The sequence below is a fragment of the Scedosporium apiospermum genome, assembly GCF_000732125.1.
Source record: "Scedosporium apiospermum strain IHEM 14462 chromosome Unknown SEQ_SAPIO_0066, whole genome shotgun sequence".
Classification (NCBI taxonomy): Eukaryota; Fungi; Ascomycota; class Sordariomycetes; order Microascales; family Microascaceae; genus Scedosporium; species Scedosporium apiospermum.
The window spans coordinates 549830-568160 of record NW_015971767.1 but is presented as its reverse complement, the minus strand read 5'-3'; the positions used below and the strand labels follow the sequence as shown (position 1 = coordinate 568160).

At 54.2% G+C, this 18331-nt stretch overlaps 6 protein-coding genes and 1 pseudogene across 6 annotated transcripts; 5 read left to right on the top strand and 2 right to left on the bottom strand.

Moving 5' to 3' along the window:
- Positions 1-76: 76 nt before the first annotated feature.
- SAPIO_CDS1590 (Cupin domain-containing protein) lies at positions 77-1246 on the top strand (the record flags this gene model as incomplete). The annotated part of the gene is made up of 2 exons (XM_016784824.1): positions 77-379; positions 491-1246. 2 exons carry the CDS (start codon positions 77-79, stop codon positions 1244-1246), a joined length of 1059 nt encoding a protein of 352 aa, XP_016645581.1.
- A 207-nt stretch (positions 1247-1453) lies between these two features.
- Positions 1454-3077, bottom strand: SAPIO_CDS1589 (FAD binding domain-containing protein; the record flags this gene model as incomplete). Its single annotated transcript, XM_016784823.1, has 5 exons — positions 1454-1693; positions 1767-1956; positions 2027-2075; positions 2148-2874; positions 2931-3077. 5 exons carry the CDS (start codon positions 3075-3077, stop codon positions 1454-1456), a joined length of 1353 nt encoding a protein of 450 aa, XP_016645580.1.
- A 980-nt stretch (positions 3078-4057) lies between these two features.
- On the top strand, positions 4058-5984 carry SAPIO_CDS1588 (uncharacterized protein; the record flags this gene model as incomplete). Its single annotated transcript, XM_016784822.1, has 3 exons — positions 4058-4084; positions 4249-5459; positions 5522-5984. 3 exons carry the CDS (start codon positions 4058-4060, stop codon positions 5982-5984), a joined length of 1701 nt encoding a protein of 566 aa, XP_016645579.1.
- Positions 5985-6393: 409 nt separating this feature from the next.
- SAPIO_CDS1587 (uncharacterized protein) lies at positions 6394-9296 on the bottom strand (the record flags this gene model as incomplete). The annotated part of the gene is made up of 8 exons (XM_016784821.1): positions 6394-7058; positions 7160-7545; positions 7615-7635; positions 7701-7821; positions 7894-7927; positions 7983-8859; positions 8932-8992; positions 9122-9296. 8 exons carry the CDS (start codon positions 9294-9296, stop codon positions 6394-6396), a joined length of 2340 nt encoding a protein of 779 aa, XP_016645578.1.
- A 1137-nt stretch (positions 9297-10433) lies between these two features.
- Positions 10434-14452, top strand: SAPIO_CDS1586 (uncharacterized protein; the record flags this gene model as incomplete). Its single annotated transcript, XM_016784820.1, has 6 exons — positions 10434-10766; positions 10897-11243; positions 11298-11316; positions 11447-11687; positions 12262-12921; positions 13005-14452. The coding sequence occupies 6 exons, from the start codon at positions 10434-10436 to the stop codon at positions 14450-14452; spliced, it is 3048 nt and encodes a 1015-aa protein (XP_016645577.1).
- A 681-nt stretch (positions 14453-15133) lies between these two features.
- Positions 15134-16822, top strand: SAPIO_CDS1585 (annotated as a pseudogene; the record flags this gene model as incomplete).
- Positions 16823-17046: 224 nt separating this feature from the next.
- SAPIO_CDS1584 (uncharacterized protein) lies at positions 17047-18236 on the top strand (the record flags this gene model as incomplete). The annotated part of the gene is made up of 4 exons (XM_016784819.1): positions 17047-17050; positions 17458-17507; positions 17615-18084; positions 18203-18236. The coding sequence occupies 4 exons, from the start codon at positions 17047-17049 to the stop codon at positions 18234-18236; spliced, it is 558 nt and encodes a 185-aa protein (XP_016645576.1).
- Positions 18237-18331: the final 95 nt, after the last annotated feature.

Below are 18331 nucleotides of genomic sequence, written 5' to 3'. Positions count from 1 at the left end.
TTAGTTATACTCAGATCTTCAAGACTCATCTATCCCTGATTCCAAATTAGTCACGAGCCATAGCTCCATCGACAAAATGCCCATCCCCGTGCAAACCACCCCTCCCGATGCTAGGACGAACTACATCATCGATCAGCTCGAAGGTGAACGCATCTCCATCCCTGGCAGCAAGGGTGTTTTCCGCATCCTCGCCTCTGAGCAGCAAACTGGCGATGGCATGGCCGTCTTCCTGAGCGCCGCCGTCTTGTCCGATGCGCCGGGCTTCCACTGGCACGAGGAGGCACACGATGTCTTTCTCGTGAGCAAGGGTTTCTTGAAGCTTTGGAACGGGGATAAGTGTAGAATCATGGGGCCTGGAGATTTTGCCTACATCCCTCCTGTAAGTCTTTCTTGTTTGAACAAGCCGTGCCACACACACACACACATATACACACAGACAGACAGACAGACACACACACACAGAGAGAGAGAAGACTAACACTCCCTTTAGAAAATCATCCACAACCCGGAAATGCTAGGCCCCCACACCGAACAATTTGGCCTCATCTCCCCTGCCAACTGGGTCGACTTCTTCCGCTACATCGCCGAACCCTACGAAGGCATCATCGCTCCCGCCAAAGACCCCCGCGACCTCCGCGGCCTGCTCATCCCCAAAGTCATCGCCGCCAAGGACCGCTTCGACGTCCACTTCGTCCAGGACCCCAACTACACGCCTCCCGAAGTGGGTGAGTGGCTTCCCGAGGATAGTGAGCTCCCCAAAGAAAAATTGACGCCGTATTACCTCAAGGCGAATGAGGGGCCGAGGTGGATGGTTGGCGGAGTGATGTCGAGGCCGTTTATCAGGGCGGGACATGTAGAGGGACGGTTTGCCATCTCGAGCATTGAGTCGTCAGATGTGTATGAGAAGTCGGCTTTTGCGAGGTGGTTTACGTTTCCCAAGGTTGATCACTGCTTTTGTGTTTTGGAAGGGCTGTTGAAGATTAGGGTCAAATCGGAGGGTGGGTGGGATACTGTGAGGGAGGGACAGACGGTGGTGATCTCAGCTGGTGAGACTTTCACTCTTGCGTTCGCCAGTAAGTTCGTGAGAGCTATTCTGTTCACGAGCGGCCCTGGCATAGAAGAGGTGGTCCATACGGCCGGTGCACCCTGCGACGATGTGATCTTGCCCGATGAGGTTGCCGATTGGAGTGAGGACCAGTTCAAGAAGGCTTGCGATGATCTCGGTGTTTTGGTAGATTCACTCTAAATATGCAGTCTAGTAGGATCTAAATACAAAGGGCTCGCTTAAGCGCAGATACTATGGAAGTCCACCCCTTATTAACTGGGGAAACTGAGGAAGCCTCCTTTCCAGCGTCTCTAGTGTCCTCCTGTATTTCAAAGACTGTCTATCAGAACACGGCTAGGGGAAAAAGGAAAAGAGAGAACAAAAACAAAAGAATTGACATATAATTTTCTATAGACTTGCCTTGGGAACCTCCTCCTCGACCCGAGATCCGTCTAGAGCGGGCTTATTCGCCTCGAATGGATTTTTCGATACCGCCTCCTTGACTTCCTCAAACGCATCGTATCCATACAGCCAAGACTGCACCTGCGGGCAACTCCACCTACTCGGGTAAGGAGCCTTGATAGGAGCACGGAGAATCGCATCTCGGGCTTCTTGCTCAGGGCCATCATACATATGGAACGAGTCACGCTGGAAAAATTCACACGTTAGCGTGGTGAAGATGCCGAGTACGGATCGCGGGACGTGACGGAAAAAAACTCACCTGCTTGAAAGCTTCCTTTACGATGGCCTCGCCGCGAGTTTTGCGCAGCGCCTCGTACATCTTGAGTGCCTGCGGGAGCTGGTCTTTGGACTGCATGTGTCCCAGGAGAAGGCCGAGGACTGTGCCGTCTTCAATTGCTGAGTTGGCACCCTGGGCTAAGTAGGGGAGCATAGGATGGCAGGAGTCGCCGCTGGTCAAACACTCGTCAGTTTCGTTCTGTCCGTGAGAAACAGGCTGCGAAGATCTGAGTAAGGGCTTACATGAAGACAAGATTTGACTCTTTGTTAACCCACGATGGAAGCTCGCTCCCTAGTGGAATGGCCATGTCAGTTTCAGACCTCCTTTTCCCATTTTCCTTGGTTTCAGCTTCGGGTGTCTTACTGTGCATCAACTTCCATCGGTCAACTCGGTCCACGAGAGCAAGAAACCTCCCCAGTATAGGATCCCACTCCTTGAACAACTCCTTCATCGCCTCCACAGATCCTGGTTCCTTATAAACCCCCGCTGGCAAATCATCCGGCACCAGCAACACAATGTTATACATCGTCCCAGCCCTCAACGAGTATCCCACGGCATGAGCTCCCGGCCCAACCCAGAAATGCACCGACGGGTTACGCACCCAATCAGCCAGTTCCGGATCAGTGATCTGATTTACGTCCAACACGATTCTGTAAGCCAAATCGCCCGTAGCCCGCGGTTTGTCCGCCGAGCCCAAAGTCGCCAAGAAGCAGTCCCTGCACCTCGAATGCAACCCATCAGCCGCGACGATAAGATCAGCGTCGATGACGGCCCCCGAAGCTGTGATGACCTCGGGAATCTCAAAGTCGATGTTGTGGACCTTTTCGTTGAGGTGGAAGCGTACGCCCAGTTCCTTGGCGCGCTCGTAGAGGGACAGCTGGAGATCTACGCGGTGGACGTCGAGGAAGGGGGCGGAGTACTTGGAGCGCATGCCGATGTTGAAGTCGGGATCGGTCATGAGGATTTCGCCGGAGTAGCGGTGGACCTGGACGAAGGTGGGTTCGGCGGCGAGGTCCCAGAATCTGGATGGAACGCCCAATCGCTCGAGGATGCGCGTAGCGTTAGGAGTCATCTGAAGCCCGGCTCCGACCTACATATGAGTGTCAGTTTTTTGTTCTTTTGCCTGAATATGGTTGTTGAATTTACCTCTTGGAGCTCCTTGGCGGACTCGAATACCGTGACATTGTGGCCGGAGAGGGCTATGGCAATGGACGCAGCGAGTCCGCTCAGTCCGGCGCCGACGACAATGACGTCTAGTCGGACGGGAGAAACTGGATGCTGTGGCTTGTCCATGATCAATGCGCAGGGTGAGACTTTGGGCCAAGGTTGTGGTTGGATGTTCCTCGTGCAGCCCCAAGTTCGTGGGCGTCGAGGGTGTGAACAAGGGAAGGCAAAGAAGCCGAGCTGCGGGGTTCAATAAAGAATCAAGGTTGTATTGGATGCAGAAGATAAATTGATCCAACGAACCGTGCCGCAGAGCCTCCTTTGTCTCCAAATGTTCCCGGCGAGGCGGCGGATTTTTATTTAGCCAGGCAAATGACAATCCAGAGCCGCCTCAACTACCGAAGTTCTCTGCCCGTAGATCCATGGGAGAGCTATAAATTTCCAATTGGACAAGCAAGTCGGGATATTTCGTGCAAACTGCCGACGATGAGGAGAGCAACGACGCGATGGTAGAGGAGCGATGTTGAACTTGGAGAAGTGTGGGGCCGAGGTCGACCGGGAATTCCGGACTTAGCCCCGGAACTCCCGGGAAACCCGGAGATTCCACTCGTCCTAGGCCGGATGCGTAGGCAACAGATACCCGCTCTCGAAGGTCTAGAAGGACCCCAGACAGGGGACGAAATTGTAAGCAAGCCATTGGGGTCTGTTGGCGAGTTGGGGAAGTTGGTCCCTAGAGCCTCATTTCGCCACATTACTACAATTGTGCCAGACTCGAGATCAAACTCACTGAAGGAAGTCCAAGGGTTTCCTCTCCTCTATCCCTTCGGCGACAGGCTGGGAATAGCGCTACAGACGATGGTGCCAAAGACTCCCAATCGAGCACTCAAACACCAACGAGGGAACCATCGATCTGTTATTTGGGCGCTCGGGGGTAGGGTATTGCGATTTAGCACCTCTACAAGCGACAACTAATTCGAGACCAGGGCGCCTGCTTCCTAGCTTCGCAGGGCCATATACATGGGCGCAGCAGCGACTTGAGACGTTGATTGCCAAGTAAGCTGTCAACGTCAAGCCATCGAATTACTGTTGGAGCCTCGAGCATGTCAACAATGAACATCCCCCACGGCCAAGTGGGGGTAAAATCCACTACGGATTGTCGGAAATCAGCTGAATTAGCCCCAGTTGAGAAGATGGTTGAGGGGGTGACAGTGTAATAGTGACAGTGGTGGTTCGACAACGTCCTTGGCGTAGTGGAAATCTAATTTCTCGAACACCTTTCTCACTTGTTTTCAAAACCCAGGCTTCTCACCTCACTGTTACCGCAGCGTCAACAATTTCACCAGCTGGGTGCTATGACGCGATGTCTCAGAGGAATGAGGAATCCTCTTTCGAGGATTTTCAGGCGGAACGTCGTCGTCAGCTTCGCCTGCAGAGGGACCGCGAAGAGCGCGAATTGAGATATGAAATCGAGGGCGCAACCAGAGTCGCACACCAAAGGTTCCTGGCCAGAAAACAAAACGCAGACGCCGGGACCGTGCAGAGCCGACCAGCAGAAGACGGGCAGAACCTGCCGACAGAGGACAAGATTACGGAAGATGAACCCAGTCAACAAGAGCGGAAACCAAACGAACATCGTGCCAATCTAAATCCACAGAGCGGCCCCAACACCCGACAAGAATGGGACGAATACTTGCGCGCGAGGGCAGCAATGACGCCGGCAGAGGTCGAGGAAGAAATGCGATGTCAATGCGTGGACCACTGGCGGCAAGTGTCCGAAGGCATCGACCTGGTGGAAATGGCCCTCGAAGACCCGGACGCTGTCGAACGTTCCACCGGCCTTTCGGGCACTCTACTTGGGCGTGAGCCATGGAGGAAGGATGAGTTTCGCTTCGCCGCCAAGCTGCTTGGGTATGGCGAAGATTTTCGGTACGGGGAACGGCTTGTCGAACGGCACTCGCACGAGTCGCCCGACAGGGCCTTCATATCGCCCGAGGTCTGCAAATTTTTCATCTGTGATCGACGCGTTCCGAAAGGCGAGACGACCGTAGATGATTTGTATGCCGAGCAGTTGCGTCTCGAGGCCGAGAACGATCCACTTGAGAGGGCGAGGGAGGCGGTGAGGACGGAGAGTGACAAGATACTCAGGCACAGGGCCCGGCTGTTCCTCGCCGAGCTCGAGGCAGCTGCGGAGAGAGGTGAGAAAGCGAAGCCAGCGGAGATTTGGGAGCGCTTGAAGCCTAAGAGGCCACGTTGGATCCAGGCATTAGTTGAAACCTGGACAGGTTTTGGCTTCGTGTTCTATAAATCCAAGGAAGCTCGTGCCCGGCCCGATGCCTTGGGGAGATGGATGCGCATTTTCAATGATATGGAAAGGACCGACAACTTTGGAGGGTACCGTACTTGTTTTGATGGCAGAAAGGCTGTAACGGATGGGTTTCTTCTCAAGCATTGTATAGACGCCGTCTGGATCGAAGATGAACTGTCAGAAGCAGATCCATCTTCGTTACGGTCGTACGTCATCCCCTACCCCATCTCTAACGTAGCTGCTATGATTCTGATGTTTCTTCTCCCAGGCATTTTAAGAGTCGTCGAGAAGAAATTTCTTCCACGAAGCCAGGTTTCTTGTCCAATACCTTTGTAGTCGTAACATCGGACTGCGTGCCCTCCGAACTCGAACATCATGACCCCCAACCTATCGATGAATTCGTCTACTCTGATGAAGAGACAGATGAGGAGAACCCTCCAATAAGATGGAGCGCAAATAACGTAGAACCCGACGATGTTCCGACCATGTTCGTATGGGCATATGACCCAGATTGGGAGCCTCCGTCCCCAGGGGCCGCTTCCGACGAGGACGGATACGAGGGCCGTGTGAAGGTCCAAATTAGATCTCTATGTTCTTGGTTTTACTCGGCAAGGATGGAAGGAATACATGATATGAAGAGTCTTTGGCGCAAGGCGCAACGGCATCATGAGAAAGTTTGGGTGTGTGAGGCTCAGTTCCTCAACAGATCGGAGCCTACGTCACTTATCTAGCTTTTACATGGCACTTGTTTATTTACTTTTAATATTTTTTTTTAATATATATACATGTGTATTATCTTGAGCTAGGTGCCTAATTATGAGAACCCATGGTTGCGCGGTTTCACCTCATACGTGCGGCCTATCAATATAGGCGAGCCCCGAGACATGAGAAGCGCGAGTGTCTGACCTCAAAGCAAATACGTCATTCTGGAGGGGCTTCCGGCGCTTTCAACGGGGCACAGCGGCCGATGGGGATTCTTCCGGGGCTGGGGGATACGGCACGGATTTCACCCCGGTCCTTCACTTTTGTTCCTCTGCTGTACTAGCAAGTAGCTGGGCGCCATCTAGACGCAAGAGCTCTTCAATCTCTCAAGATCCAGAGACATCCTGTCCCTCATCACAACAACAGTGCTTGTACCCCCTACACATGACCCCCTCCGTCCAATCCCGCCAACAAGCTATTTATCCCATCCATATCCCCAATCTGAAAAGGAAACCCCGGATCAACCCCCCCATTCCCCAACCCCAACGGGCCCCAACAATGATTCATCGCCATCAAAGCCTCAGCCCCATGCGTGTGCATCGGCGCCGTCGTCAAGCCCGCATCCGTGGCATCCCCGACGCTTAGATCCAGCGGCACAACCGACACGGGCGGCGAAGAAGAAGAAGCAGTAGCGTCAGTGGTAGTAGCAGGGGAAATATCGGCGCAGCGGGCCTTGGCGCGCTGGAGGACGCGTTGGAGCATCTTGGCAGCGTTGACGGCTACGACACATTCGTCCATCGTTTCGAGGATTTCGATGGCCATGGAGACGAAGTCGAGGGTGGAGGTTGTGGAGGTGGAAGGGGGTTCTTGGGTTACGTAGACGAGGAGGATGGATGCCGCGAAGACGGTGTAGGTTGTGTTGTAGAACCAGGTGCGGAAAAAGTCGTGGTGCTGGTAAGTTTGATAAATGGTCTCTATTGTCCGCTTCGCCGCGTCGAGACACTTTTGGATGAATTCTGCGCATCGAGGAATTGAGGCTCGTTCGGCGAGGGACGACATGAGCAGGAAGGATCCGAACATGAGGATCCTCAAGTTGAAGTATCCTGTTTCCAAAAGGGTTAAAATTAGCTTTTTGCTCGTCCCCCCTAATCGATTCCACGTCCAAGGATTTTTCAACACAATGGGCAGAAAATGGAAGTCGTACGAATTGTTAAAACCAGTCTCTGCCGCTTCATCCACTGAGCATCTCTCGCCCGCCTCAACGAGTTCGCCTCCGCCAGCGTCCTAGCCGGGCGAATCGCCTCGGGCAACGCATCCACCCACGCCTCAAGCTCCGTCTCCGTCTGTTGGGCAAGAGCTACAGATTTGAGGAGGGCCGTGTCGGCGAGGTAGATGTTGTGGCATATTGAACGCGTGATACGGGAGAAGTCAACCATGGCTTGGATGACGATACAGTTTGGAGGGTCGAGGTACTCTGGCGAAGCCGAGGGAGAGGACGCCGAGTCGATAGGCTGGAACTGTGGGTAGTTGCGGTTGTGGTAGAGGTCGGAGCCAAGTGTATCGGGACGGCCCATGGCGAAGGCCATTTCACTGGATCATATTGTATGTGAGTAGGCTTGGCCCTTGATGGATCTGGATGGCTTGACGGTGACAACATACGTTTCAAGAGAGTAAAGGCCCCTGTGAAGATAGATGCCGTCAGTTTAGAGGCTTTCAATCACCTTTGAAGAATGTTATTTACTAACCACCAAGTCCGAGATTCCGCCCGGAGCTGGGTCGGATCCTTGTGGGTGTTGGGACCGGGTTCTCGGTTTATGCCCATAGCTAAACTTGCTCTCACGGCGAGGCCAGTGTATAGGTAGGATACTAGGATCGACGTTGGGTATTAGATTGCTCCCACAAAGTCCATACTCGCCCGGCCCATTTGACTTGACTCACGATGCGGGTTGATCTCGTTTTGGCAAACCTTGGCCTGCCTCATTCGTTAGTTCTGCCGGATTGCCTCAATCATTCAGCCAACGCCTTACCAAGAAGAAATAGCACTGAACCATCTCCAAGTCCGTCACCATTCCAAGCCTATTCGCCATCCCCTTTGCCTCGTCAAAGAACCTCCTGCTCCATTCGAGGTTCGATACTCCTTCTAGTGGCTCTTCCTCCCTCGCGCCCACCAACGCCCCGAGAGACAACACGCTGTAATACAGCGCCACGAAACTCCCCTTGTGCGCCGCTTCATCCGATCGGTCGCCCGCCCATAACGCCTCACATCGCTGCATAAAAGTCGGCTTGTCCAAGATGGGATGAATGTGATGTATCGTCGAGAAGAAGCCGTTTAGAAACACGCGATATTTCGCCGGATTCCCGGTATTTGAGAACGTGAATCCCGGTGAATCCGCGGCGTTTCTTGCAGAGTTCTCAAATGGTGGAGAATGTGGATGCGAAGAAGGCGGCGGCGAGAAGGCTGGATTATGCAGACTCGAGACGATAGCGCCGCCGTCGCTACATGACGAATCTGGTTCAGAAGGAGGAGAAGAAGAGGAAGAAGGCACCAAAGGTAGCGCCCCTTCCGTGCGCTGGACCTGAAATAAAAGCGCAATGGATGAGGAACTTCCGTAGAATTCGACGTTGCGCGTGTGTCGGTTCACTCCGGAGACTTCGTTTCTGGGCGTCTTGCGCGACGGAAGCGCGGAGGTGCTCGGGAGCATCAAGACGCGGTAGTCGTCGGACCGGAAGCCGGCCGCATCGTAGGCGCGTGGTGTATGCGCGACGCAGTCGAAGGGCCGGGGGAGGGAGACGGCGAGGGGAGAGTCGGAGAAGCAAGCTGATGCGGTGGTGGCTGCTTCTCGCTCGTGGAGTTCGAGGGAGGCTGATAGGGTTTTCACTTGGTCTTCGAGACGACGGACGTAGCTGATATCAAAAGTTAAAAATCAATTGGCAATGCGTTAAGATACGATGCGTGGCGTAGGTAGAAAGACGTACTCGAGCGTGTGTCGTTTCCAACCCATATCGGGGCCACTGTACACGCAGTCGACATTTTTCGCTGGCCATGATCAGCAAGATCGATCCATTACTTTCATCTTTCTCTCTTCCCGCTTCGCAGCATCACACATCTTCCCGTCCAGAGTAATCCCAAAGACATTAGCAACGACGAAATTACTGGATTACTTACTCCGGCAGTAAGAACAGGGGTGCTGTTCATCGCACTTATTCTTCTTCGCGCGACAAAGCTCGCAGGCTCTTGCCGCCCGTGGCCTCCTTGCCTTGTAAGCACGAGGTCTTGGTGTCGGTCCAGGTTGTCCCGCTGCCGCCGGTGGTGCTGCCGCTGGTGATGATAATGGGCCCATGTTGGATCCGAAGCTGTCCATTTCTCGTGCGATGCGGAGGAATACCGAGTAAGCTGAGACGGGTTTTCCGGGTGGGGGAGGGGAATGGGGAAGAGGAAGGGGGGTAAGTTTAATACTTTTCTGGCACCGGGAAGAATTAGAAATCGGCCTGCGCTGTGGAGATACCGCGTGGATCTACACTATTCAAGAGGCAAGAGGGGTTCACAGGGGTCCCAGGAGAAGGCCAAGGACAAGGACGAGAACCTCATTGTTGGACGGAGAGTGGAGCCGGTGGAGAGTATCCGATTGAATCTGGGGAACTGCGGAGTTTGTCTTGATGGTCGCTAATCCGTTTGGGGAAGACATGCGGGGAAAGCAGGGGTGGGATTTCCGATGGTTTGGGGCTTGGGGCGCTAATGGCTGCATGCGGCTCTTGGAGTCGGCAGGGGGCGTGGGAAGAAGAAGAAGACTCATATGATGGAGCGGAGTTGGAGAGCGTTCGAGACATGAAGCTGTCAGTGAAGGGTGGTTTCCCGGGAGGGCTTGGGGATCTAGTAACGGCAATGGCAGTATCCCATTTCCGTGCCGGCGAGGTCCAACAGAACAGTCAGAGCCAGCGAAGCCGGTTTTTGGGGCAGGAAGGAAATTCCTGGGCGGCCAATGTTTCAGAGAATGCTGCCGTTTGAGAGGATGGGTGAGTTCGGCAGTGACATTCTGTTACTTCACTCCGACTTGGTCGGCGTCATCGGCGTCAGCATAACCCTGAAGGCTTATCGACTGATGCGATCCGATACTGGCAATACGACACACATTAGACTTCAACGATAAATAGAATTCATGTTCGACAGTGACCGACAGGGCATGTTCTCTAGGCTCTCTTCCGCTCAACAATATCCCGGAACCTCGATGCGATCAAAGTTCATCAAGTCATTTCTATACGAAAGAGTATCACCAGTCTGGACCATTGGGAGACTGGAAGATGCTATATACATTCATGCGATCGCTCCCGCCGCATTTATTTGCCCGCGGCTGGCCGCTACAGGGGTAGTTACACACTCTCTTATCAACGGGCACCGCCCCAGCCGACAGGGCTTTGCTGCACCAGCACTCATTCTTCTTCGCGAGGCCGAAGTACGTGTAATTATTGTCGATAACACAATGCTGATAACACACAGGGACAGTCATCTCCGGGTCCGCTTTGAGCACTCCATCTACGAGCGCGGGTGCGTCGGCGGTATCGGGATAGCATCCCCATTCGTCGATCATCCTGACCAGGTCTCCCGTAGTATATACGCTGAAGCTGTCTGTACCACCACAGATCACTCTCGCGTCGCCATCGCAGGGCACAGAGCATTTTCCCTCTTCGACTTTCACGGTGCCAAGGTTCAGCCTCGAGCCGCAGTAGCACGACGTGCCGTTCGTCAGGCCCATGTGGATATATCCGTCCTGCAAGCAGTACCTTTCATATACTTTTACCGTGGTGCGATTCGGGTGGGTGAAGTCTTTTACTATGAGGATAGGCTTGCTCGAATTCGCCATGCTAAAACATCCTTCGTAAACGAGCTCCGATTTATAATACCACCTCTTTGCGTCCCAGTCGCGAGTCGGAGCTGTACAATAGGCTGACCCGACGACGATCTTGGAGGAGCAGTCGCCGTACAATAGCGATGGATTGATATTGCGGAAGAAGAAAGCACTGATCTGTCGTCTTGCGAGCGACGCGCACGTATCTCCCTTCTGGGAGACCACCCATCGTCCACACTTGCGCGTAGTCTTCGTGGCTACCCGCGCTCCCGCTGGCGAATCGATAATTGTTGTCACTATACTCGCTCTCGATGGGATTCGAATCCTCTTTGTCGCGCTTCTCTATATGCTTGCCTCCCGCCGGAGAAAGGCAGATTGTGTTGCCGAGAGTGTATCTCGCCTCGCGGAGGTTCTCGCAATCGAACGAAAGCCATGGATTGTGCAGTAGGATATCTCTATATGACACACCAGTGTCGGCAGATATGTCGTGACACGTAGTATCTTCTCCCTTTACAAAGTGAGTAGTACACTGAAGAGGAAGGCAAACCTGAAGACCCGTCGTCACTTGGGAGCAATCGCCGAGCTTCCGATTTCCAGCGTACAGAGTTGCGGAAGCTACGCTGAATTGCTGTGCTATGGAGTCGCAGGTGTCCCCTTGCACCGTGGTTTACAACACCTCGGAGAGGCAAAAGGGCTCTTCTTCTTCCTCGGTGGCGGGAAAAGGGGGGCTGTGGGTCAGTTGGCTGGTTTTCCAGAGAGCATTTGTTGATGACAACTTCAGCTCACCAGCTGTTATCCGCTCCCTTTTGAGGATCTTCATTCGGGCGTCGCGGCCTACATCAGTGCCGGCAAGACCGCCATGGCACCCTCCTGGCGGACCCATATACGGTCTGCTGCTTTACTCACCCTCCTTTCTTCCATATTTCCTACACTTTCTACTGCGCAAAACTGTGATGCTATTAATCGCTGTGCCACTGGATGCTGTAGCCGCCGGGAATTTTGCGGTTTTGGCGACGACTTCTGCGGCGAGGGTTGTCAGAGCACATGCGACGCAAAGTTTGGCTGCGACGTTGACAACCCATGCGAGGACGGAAAGTGTTGCTCTAGGTTTGGAATTTGCGTTTAGGACCTGACTGTAGGTAGTTGAGCTGACTGTCCCGTGGATTCGTTACTGCTGTTGGCGTGCGTCCTAACGGTCCCGTGTACAGTCTGTAGAGCTGAGAACTGTATTGCGACGTGTGACGCCAAGAGCTACTGCGATGTGGCCAGAGGTCGGAGCCTGCCCGCTCAATGCGTGTTGTTCGAAATAGGGGTAAGTCTGGGTGATGACCTCCACGCATTTCTTCTTCCGTTTCTATCAACCCTCCCGAGGGAGTTGGCGGACAGAGCCCATCACGTCTCTTCTCTTGATATGTGAGAGGCGCAGACAGCCAACATGCGTCTAGCTTCTGTGGCGTAACAGAAGAGTTCTGCGGCAGCCAGAAAGTTCCTCGGCCTTCTTGCAAGGTCACCGAGGTCCCTCTTCAGCGAGTCGTTGGATACTACGAGGGATGGGCCGCCCGCCGCTACTGCGACACGTTCCGGCCCGACGACATCCCGGCAGGCGTGTACACCCACCTCAATTTTGCCTATGCAAGCATCGACCCGGCCACCTTCCACATCGTGCCCGCAGCCGAGGGTGATCCGGAACTCTATCGAGAACTAACCGGCCTCAAAAGTCCCAACCCTAGTCTCAAGGTGTTCATCGCCGTCGGCGGCCGGGCTTTCAACGACCCTGGCCGGCCAACTGAGACAACTTTCTCGGATATTGCTCGTTCGCGGGATAACCAGAGGGCCTTCATCTCGTCTCTGATCTCGTTTATGAATACGTATGGCTTTGATGGCGTCGACATTGATTGGGAATATCCACGGGCAGGAGGTCGGGGCGGTCGGGATGAGGATTTCGTCAACTTTCCCATCTTTGTCAGGAACCTTAAGCGGGCTCTGAATAACAATGGCTTTAGAAACGGTCTGTCAATTACGCTGCCGGCGTCATATTGGTACCTCCGACATTTTGATATCATATCCAAAAAGATGAAGAATAGTGTTGACTGGTTCGGCTTCAAGTCCTACGATCTCCATGGTAAGTAATCCTTACGTCCGTCCCCTCGGGTGACAGGCTCATTGTGAGTGTTAGATGCAGCTTTGACCTAACAATGGATGCAGGAGCCTGGGAGACCCAGGAATCTCGGTTGGACAGCCGCCTGAACTCGCACACCAATCTCACGGAGATCGCCGCCGCCATGGACTTCCTGTGGTGGAACGACATCCCTCCTGAGAAAGTCGTCATGGGCCTCGCATTCTACTCAAGGACCTTTACCCTCTCCGATCGTAAGTGTCAAAAGAAGGGATGCGTGTTCGACGGCGGAGGTACGCCGGATAGATGTTCCGGAGAAGTGGGATTTATGACCAACTCCGAAATCGAGTCTAACATGGTCGGCACGAGTGCTGGATCTACTCTTGACGCCGATGCTGCGGTCAAGATCCTGGTTTCTGGCCTTTATCGTGACCAATGGATAAGCTCTGACGACGGGGAAACGTTCAAGCTCAAGGCCGACTTTGCGCGCAGTTTGTGTCTTGGGGGCGTCATGGTATGGGCAGTAAGCCACGACAATGGGAAGGGAAAGTTCTCCAAAGAACTTCAACAAGCAACCAAGTATAAATCCTTCTCCGTTGGAACTACAACTAGCTATGGGATGACTCTGCGCGGTGACAAGATCCCAGTTGAGCAGTGTTTCTGGACCAACTGCGGCAAGTCTTGCCCATATGGCTGGACGCACGTCCGGCGCCGAGACCAATGGAGCTACGGGAATACGCACATGGTCGATGATAGTGGGTGTAAGCCGGGCCAAGACTCCAGGCTATTCTGCTGCCCACCCGGCCCCGAGCCGTATTGTGGGTGGTATTCCCTTAACAACGGACGCTGTAGCGGAACTTGTCCTGGAGCTGATGGTTTGTACGAGTGGCACGAATGGTCCGAGATTGCATCTTCCGGTGGGGGATGCACAAATGGCAAGAGCCAAAAGGCGTGCTGTCGCCGGGATCATCCAGAAGTCCGGCCACCGATCCAGGCGATGCGGCTCTGGGATAAGTGTGGATGGGCTGGGTCGGAGCCCCGTTGCGCTGCCTCTACTTGCGATGGGTATTATCCGTGGAGGAATAATCTCGTCGGCTCTACGAACCTCGGCAGCGGCGCTACGCACTGCTATTATGACAGTGCTGCGACTTTGAGAGGAGACCAGCCTTACTGCTGTTCCGCCGATCTGGACGACGAGAAATGGGACAACTGCGCCTTCACTACTTCGGGCGGAGCCTACGTTGAGAAATACTACGGCGAGGGCTATTGCGATGGGAATTGCCCTCCCGGCCGCGTAAAAATAGGTCTGGATGGCAGTCTCGACTCCTGCTCGGGCGGGAATCGTGCCCTTTGCTGCGAGCCTGTGGTGTCGCGGCCGGCGAAGTCTCACTTGGGCAGCTACGAAGACCTCCTCGCGGCCTTTCAGCAGTGGGCTAATGATCCATCCAGCCGGGACTGTGGAGGTTCCACGCCTGAAACCAACCTTGGCAACTCTGGCCGCCGAGGTCGACGTCGATCAGCCGACAAGGCGCCATGAGCCCGAGTGACGGAGAGAGCAGGCACCGTTCATTCTATTCTTCTAACACGACAGACTCGACGATCATCACTCTGTGGGCAGCATCTCGTGATTGAAGCTGCCTGCAAATTAATTCTCCGTGGACATCGCTACTTCGCCGTCCGTATTGGATTTGATCTGAGGAAAGCAGGCTGCCCTCTTGAGGGACGGAGGCTTCGGTCCTGAACCCGCCAGCGAAATTCGTTGATATTTCAGGATCAGAAAGTGAGCTCGATCCCTTCTCTCGGCGAATGAGTCAACCCGGAGGCAGCGTACGACTTCGGATGCTGAGGGACCCTTTGCTTCCCTCTAGTGACGAAGAGGCCAAATAACAAAGCTTTAAAAATTCCATGGGCGGAAAGAAAAAAAATCTACCATTTAATAAAATAAATATCTCGATGATTTTGTTGTTGAAATTTCCAAACCAATTTTACAAAAAACCCGATCGACTGAACTTGTGCAGGGTGCGATCAAGATCCACAGTACAAACACTGTATCCCGAACCCCACCATCTCCAACCTCGAACTTTCAGCATCAAACCGGAACCGTTCATCTCACCTCTCTCGATCCCCTCTCACCCACACCCACTCAATCCTTCTCCATCCCTCCTGTTCCTCTCCCGATTGATTTCCTTAACCCCTCCCGCAACCCGCCATAAACACCATGTCCCTCGCCCAACTCTCCCGCCTCCTCCCCCTCCCCGACGAGGAACTCCAACAGATCCTCGACTACGCCAGCACACTCCCAAAGCCCGCGGCGGCGGAGCATCTCAGCAACCTCCTCGGAACCTCGGCGCAGGCGGTAGACTTCATCTCCACATTCAATGCGCGGCGGAGAGATGCAGCCGCCGCCTCCTCATCGTCCTCTTCCTCTCCCGCTCCTGGAGGGGCGGGGAGTTCCCGGCGTGGAGGGGACGGTGCTTCTTCCGAGGTGATTGAGGCGGTGCCCAAGTCGAATCGGGCGGGCCGCGGAAAGAAGAAGAAGGCGGCGTTGGGTACGCCTGAGGCGAGAAAGGTGGAGGATTACGGTCCGCCTTTGGGAACGGCGTATTCGAAGAAGGATGAGAGTTTCGAGTATATTCCTACGGCGAAGAAGCCTCAGCCTCAGGTCCCCATCGCTGAGTCGTCAAAGGCGAATCAGCAGTCGAGGTTACAAACACAAGCGAAGCCTCCTCTACAGGCTCCTAAGCCTACAGCTCCCAGGAAGAGTCAACAGGCGGGATTCTTAATATCAGAACATCCCGCTCCCAAATCAAAATCAAAATCCAACACCAGCTCTCGCGCTTCAACCCCCAAACCCAACAACGGCTCATCCACCAAAATCTCCATCGTTGGTGGCACACCCATGAAGGGAGCTTCCACGGCCCTCACAGACCTCGACGCAGCCATCCGCGCCCTAGAAATCACCGCCAACCCCACCCCACAAAACGACGACGTGGCATCCCGCCGATGTAACTGCGTCGCCACGCGTCACCCCCTCCAATCCGCAGCCCCCAACTGCCTATCCTGCGGCAAAGTGATCTGCATGAAGGAAGGCCTCGGCCCCTGCACGACCTGCGGAACGCCTCTCCTTACTACGAGCGAAACCGAGGCTATCTTACGAGAGCTTAAAGCCGAGCGCGGAAGGGAACGCATGGCCGCCGATCGCGCCGCGCATAAGCGCGCCGACGTGAGCAAGGCACCCGCACCTTTCACGCAAGCGCGGGATGGCTTTGCCGGTGGAAGCAGCTCGCTTTCCGAGGCAGAGGCGCGGGCGAGGGAGCACAGGGACAGGCTCCTGGGTTACCAGGCCCAGAACGCCCGACGGACGACGGTGAGGGACGAGGTCGCTGATTTCGACGTGGCGGCTGCCATGGGAGGACAGTTGAGCATGTGGGCGAGTCCCGAGGAGCGGGCGATGGAGCTGAAGAAGCAGCAGAAGTTGCTAAGGGAGATGGAGTGGGAGATGAAGCCTGAGTACGAGAAGCGGAGACAGGTGGTTAGTATCGATCTTGTTGGAGGCAAGGTTGTGAAGAAGATGGCGGCAGTCGAAAGGCCGGTTACGCCTCCCACAGATGAGGAAGAGAGGGGTGGTGATGGCGGGGTGCTGCTCGAGTCAACTGGCAATCAGCAGGCTCATGGCGGCGGCGCGTTTAGCAAGAACCCACTGCTAGGAGCCATGATCAAGCCCGTCTACAATCTCAAGGGGAAAGAAAAGGAAACTGGCAAAGGCCAGGGCGCGAAAACGAAATGGAGGAGGGTCCAGGATGACTTGGACGATAATGCAGCCGTCATCCTCGATGGAGGGCTCTACGGGCAGGCAACTTCTTCCGATGCCGTAGCTGCGGAGGGGGACGAGCCAGCGTGCGGGTGATGGCTGATGGTTCGAGTTGTCTCCTGACGACCAAGCTTACGCCTGCCGTTGCCTATCATGACCGCGTTTGGCCAACGCGGCGCCGCGAAAGTTCGAGGACATAGAGAAAAGGAAAAACAGTGAATGAAATAGACCAATAGAAATTCATGCTACAACCCGTTCCTGACCTGTCCTTCGGACCAAGCAAACAGAGCAATCTAACGTGTGCCATCCTTTTGATCTCGATGAGTAAACCCGGGTGGCCAGGCGCACCTTCCGACCATGACATCGATGACGCAATAGTTCCCAACCATGTCTCGAAACTGGAAGCAACAACTTAAACAGTCTTTTTGTCGGATCATCACATGTTTCGTCTGCGAAGGTGCCAATGACCTCATAAAGCCACGGCCGCTGAAGCGATTCCTTCCCTCAGTTTATGAATACAAACTTTATTCTTTCTCTCTTTCTCTCTTGTTATTCTCGTCATCAACATTTCGAAGTGATCCAATTGTTCTGCCATCGTGATAACTTCATTTCTGGCTCTTTTACTCCGTAACCATCACCATTCCACGATCCTTTAACTCATCAAGAGTTAGTTTCTCTTGAAGTCTCTAAATCAAACAAATACCAAAAATACTGACATGTTTTCGGCCTAGTGTCCTACGCCGAAGTAGCTGCCAAAGGCCCCAAGCAAACGGCCGAAGAGGTTCGTCCCCATCCACCAACCCTTTTCCCTTCAAGAAACAATGGAAGCACTCAGAGAAAAGGAAAGGGGACGAAGAGCGGGAAAACAATCTAACAAAATCCTCCCAGGCCGCCGCCCCCGCCCTCCCCTACCTCAGCACCGAAGACACAACAACAACCACCGAAGCAACCACTCCCTCCGTCCACACCATCTCCTCCACCGACCTCGCCTCCTCCCAAGCCTCCGCCTCCGCCCGCGAAGGCCCTATTCCATCATCCTCCCCCGATCCCAACGTCACGACCTCATCCTTCGCCGACCTAGCAGCCTCTACCGAACCCCACCACTCCCACTCCCATAACCATCACCATAGCGGAAGTTCGAAGAAACGCCACGCCAAGGAGGCCGCCAAGAAGATTGCGAACTACGGCGACGGCACGCCGCTCGCGCTGGCGAATTTGAGCCTTGTGGTGGGGTTTAGCGCCGTGCTGGGGTTCAAGGCTTGGGATTTGTATGAGAGGGGCCAGTTGGGGTGGAAGGAGTTGGGGATTGGGGCGGGGATTGTGGGGGTTGTCGGGGCTGCGGAGGCTGTTATCGGACGGTGAGTTATTTCTCTCTCTTTTTTTTTTTTTCTTCTTCTATTTTTTTCTTATTTTATTTATGTTTTACTTTATTCTTCGTTTCAGGACGTGGGAACCAAGAGCTAACTTGGGGGACAGGTATCTTTATGAGGAGCACTTGAAGAAGAAATGAGCGTTGAAGCAGAGGCTCAGGCCGCGGGAACTGGACGGCCAGGGAACGAAATGTGTCGAATCAGCCTGGTCTGCAATCTTCGAGTAACCCCAGAC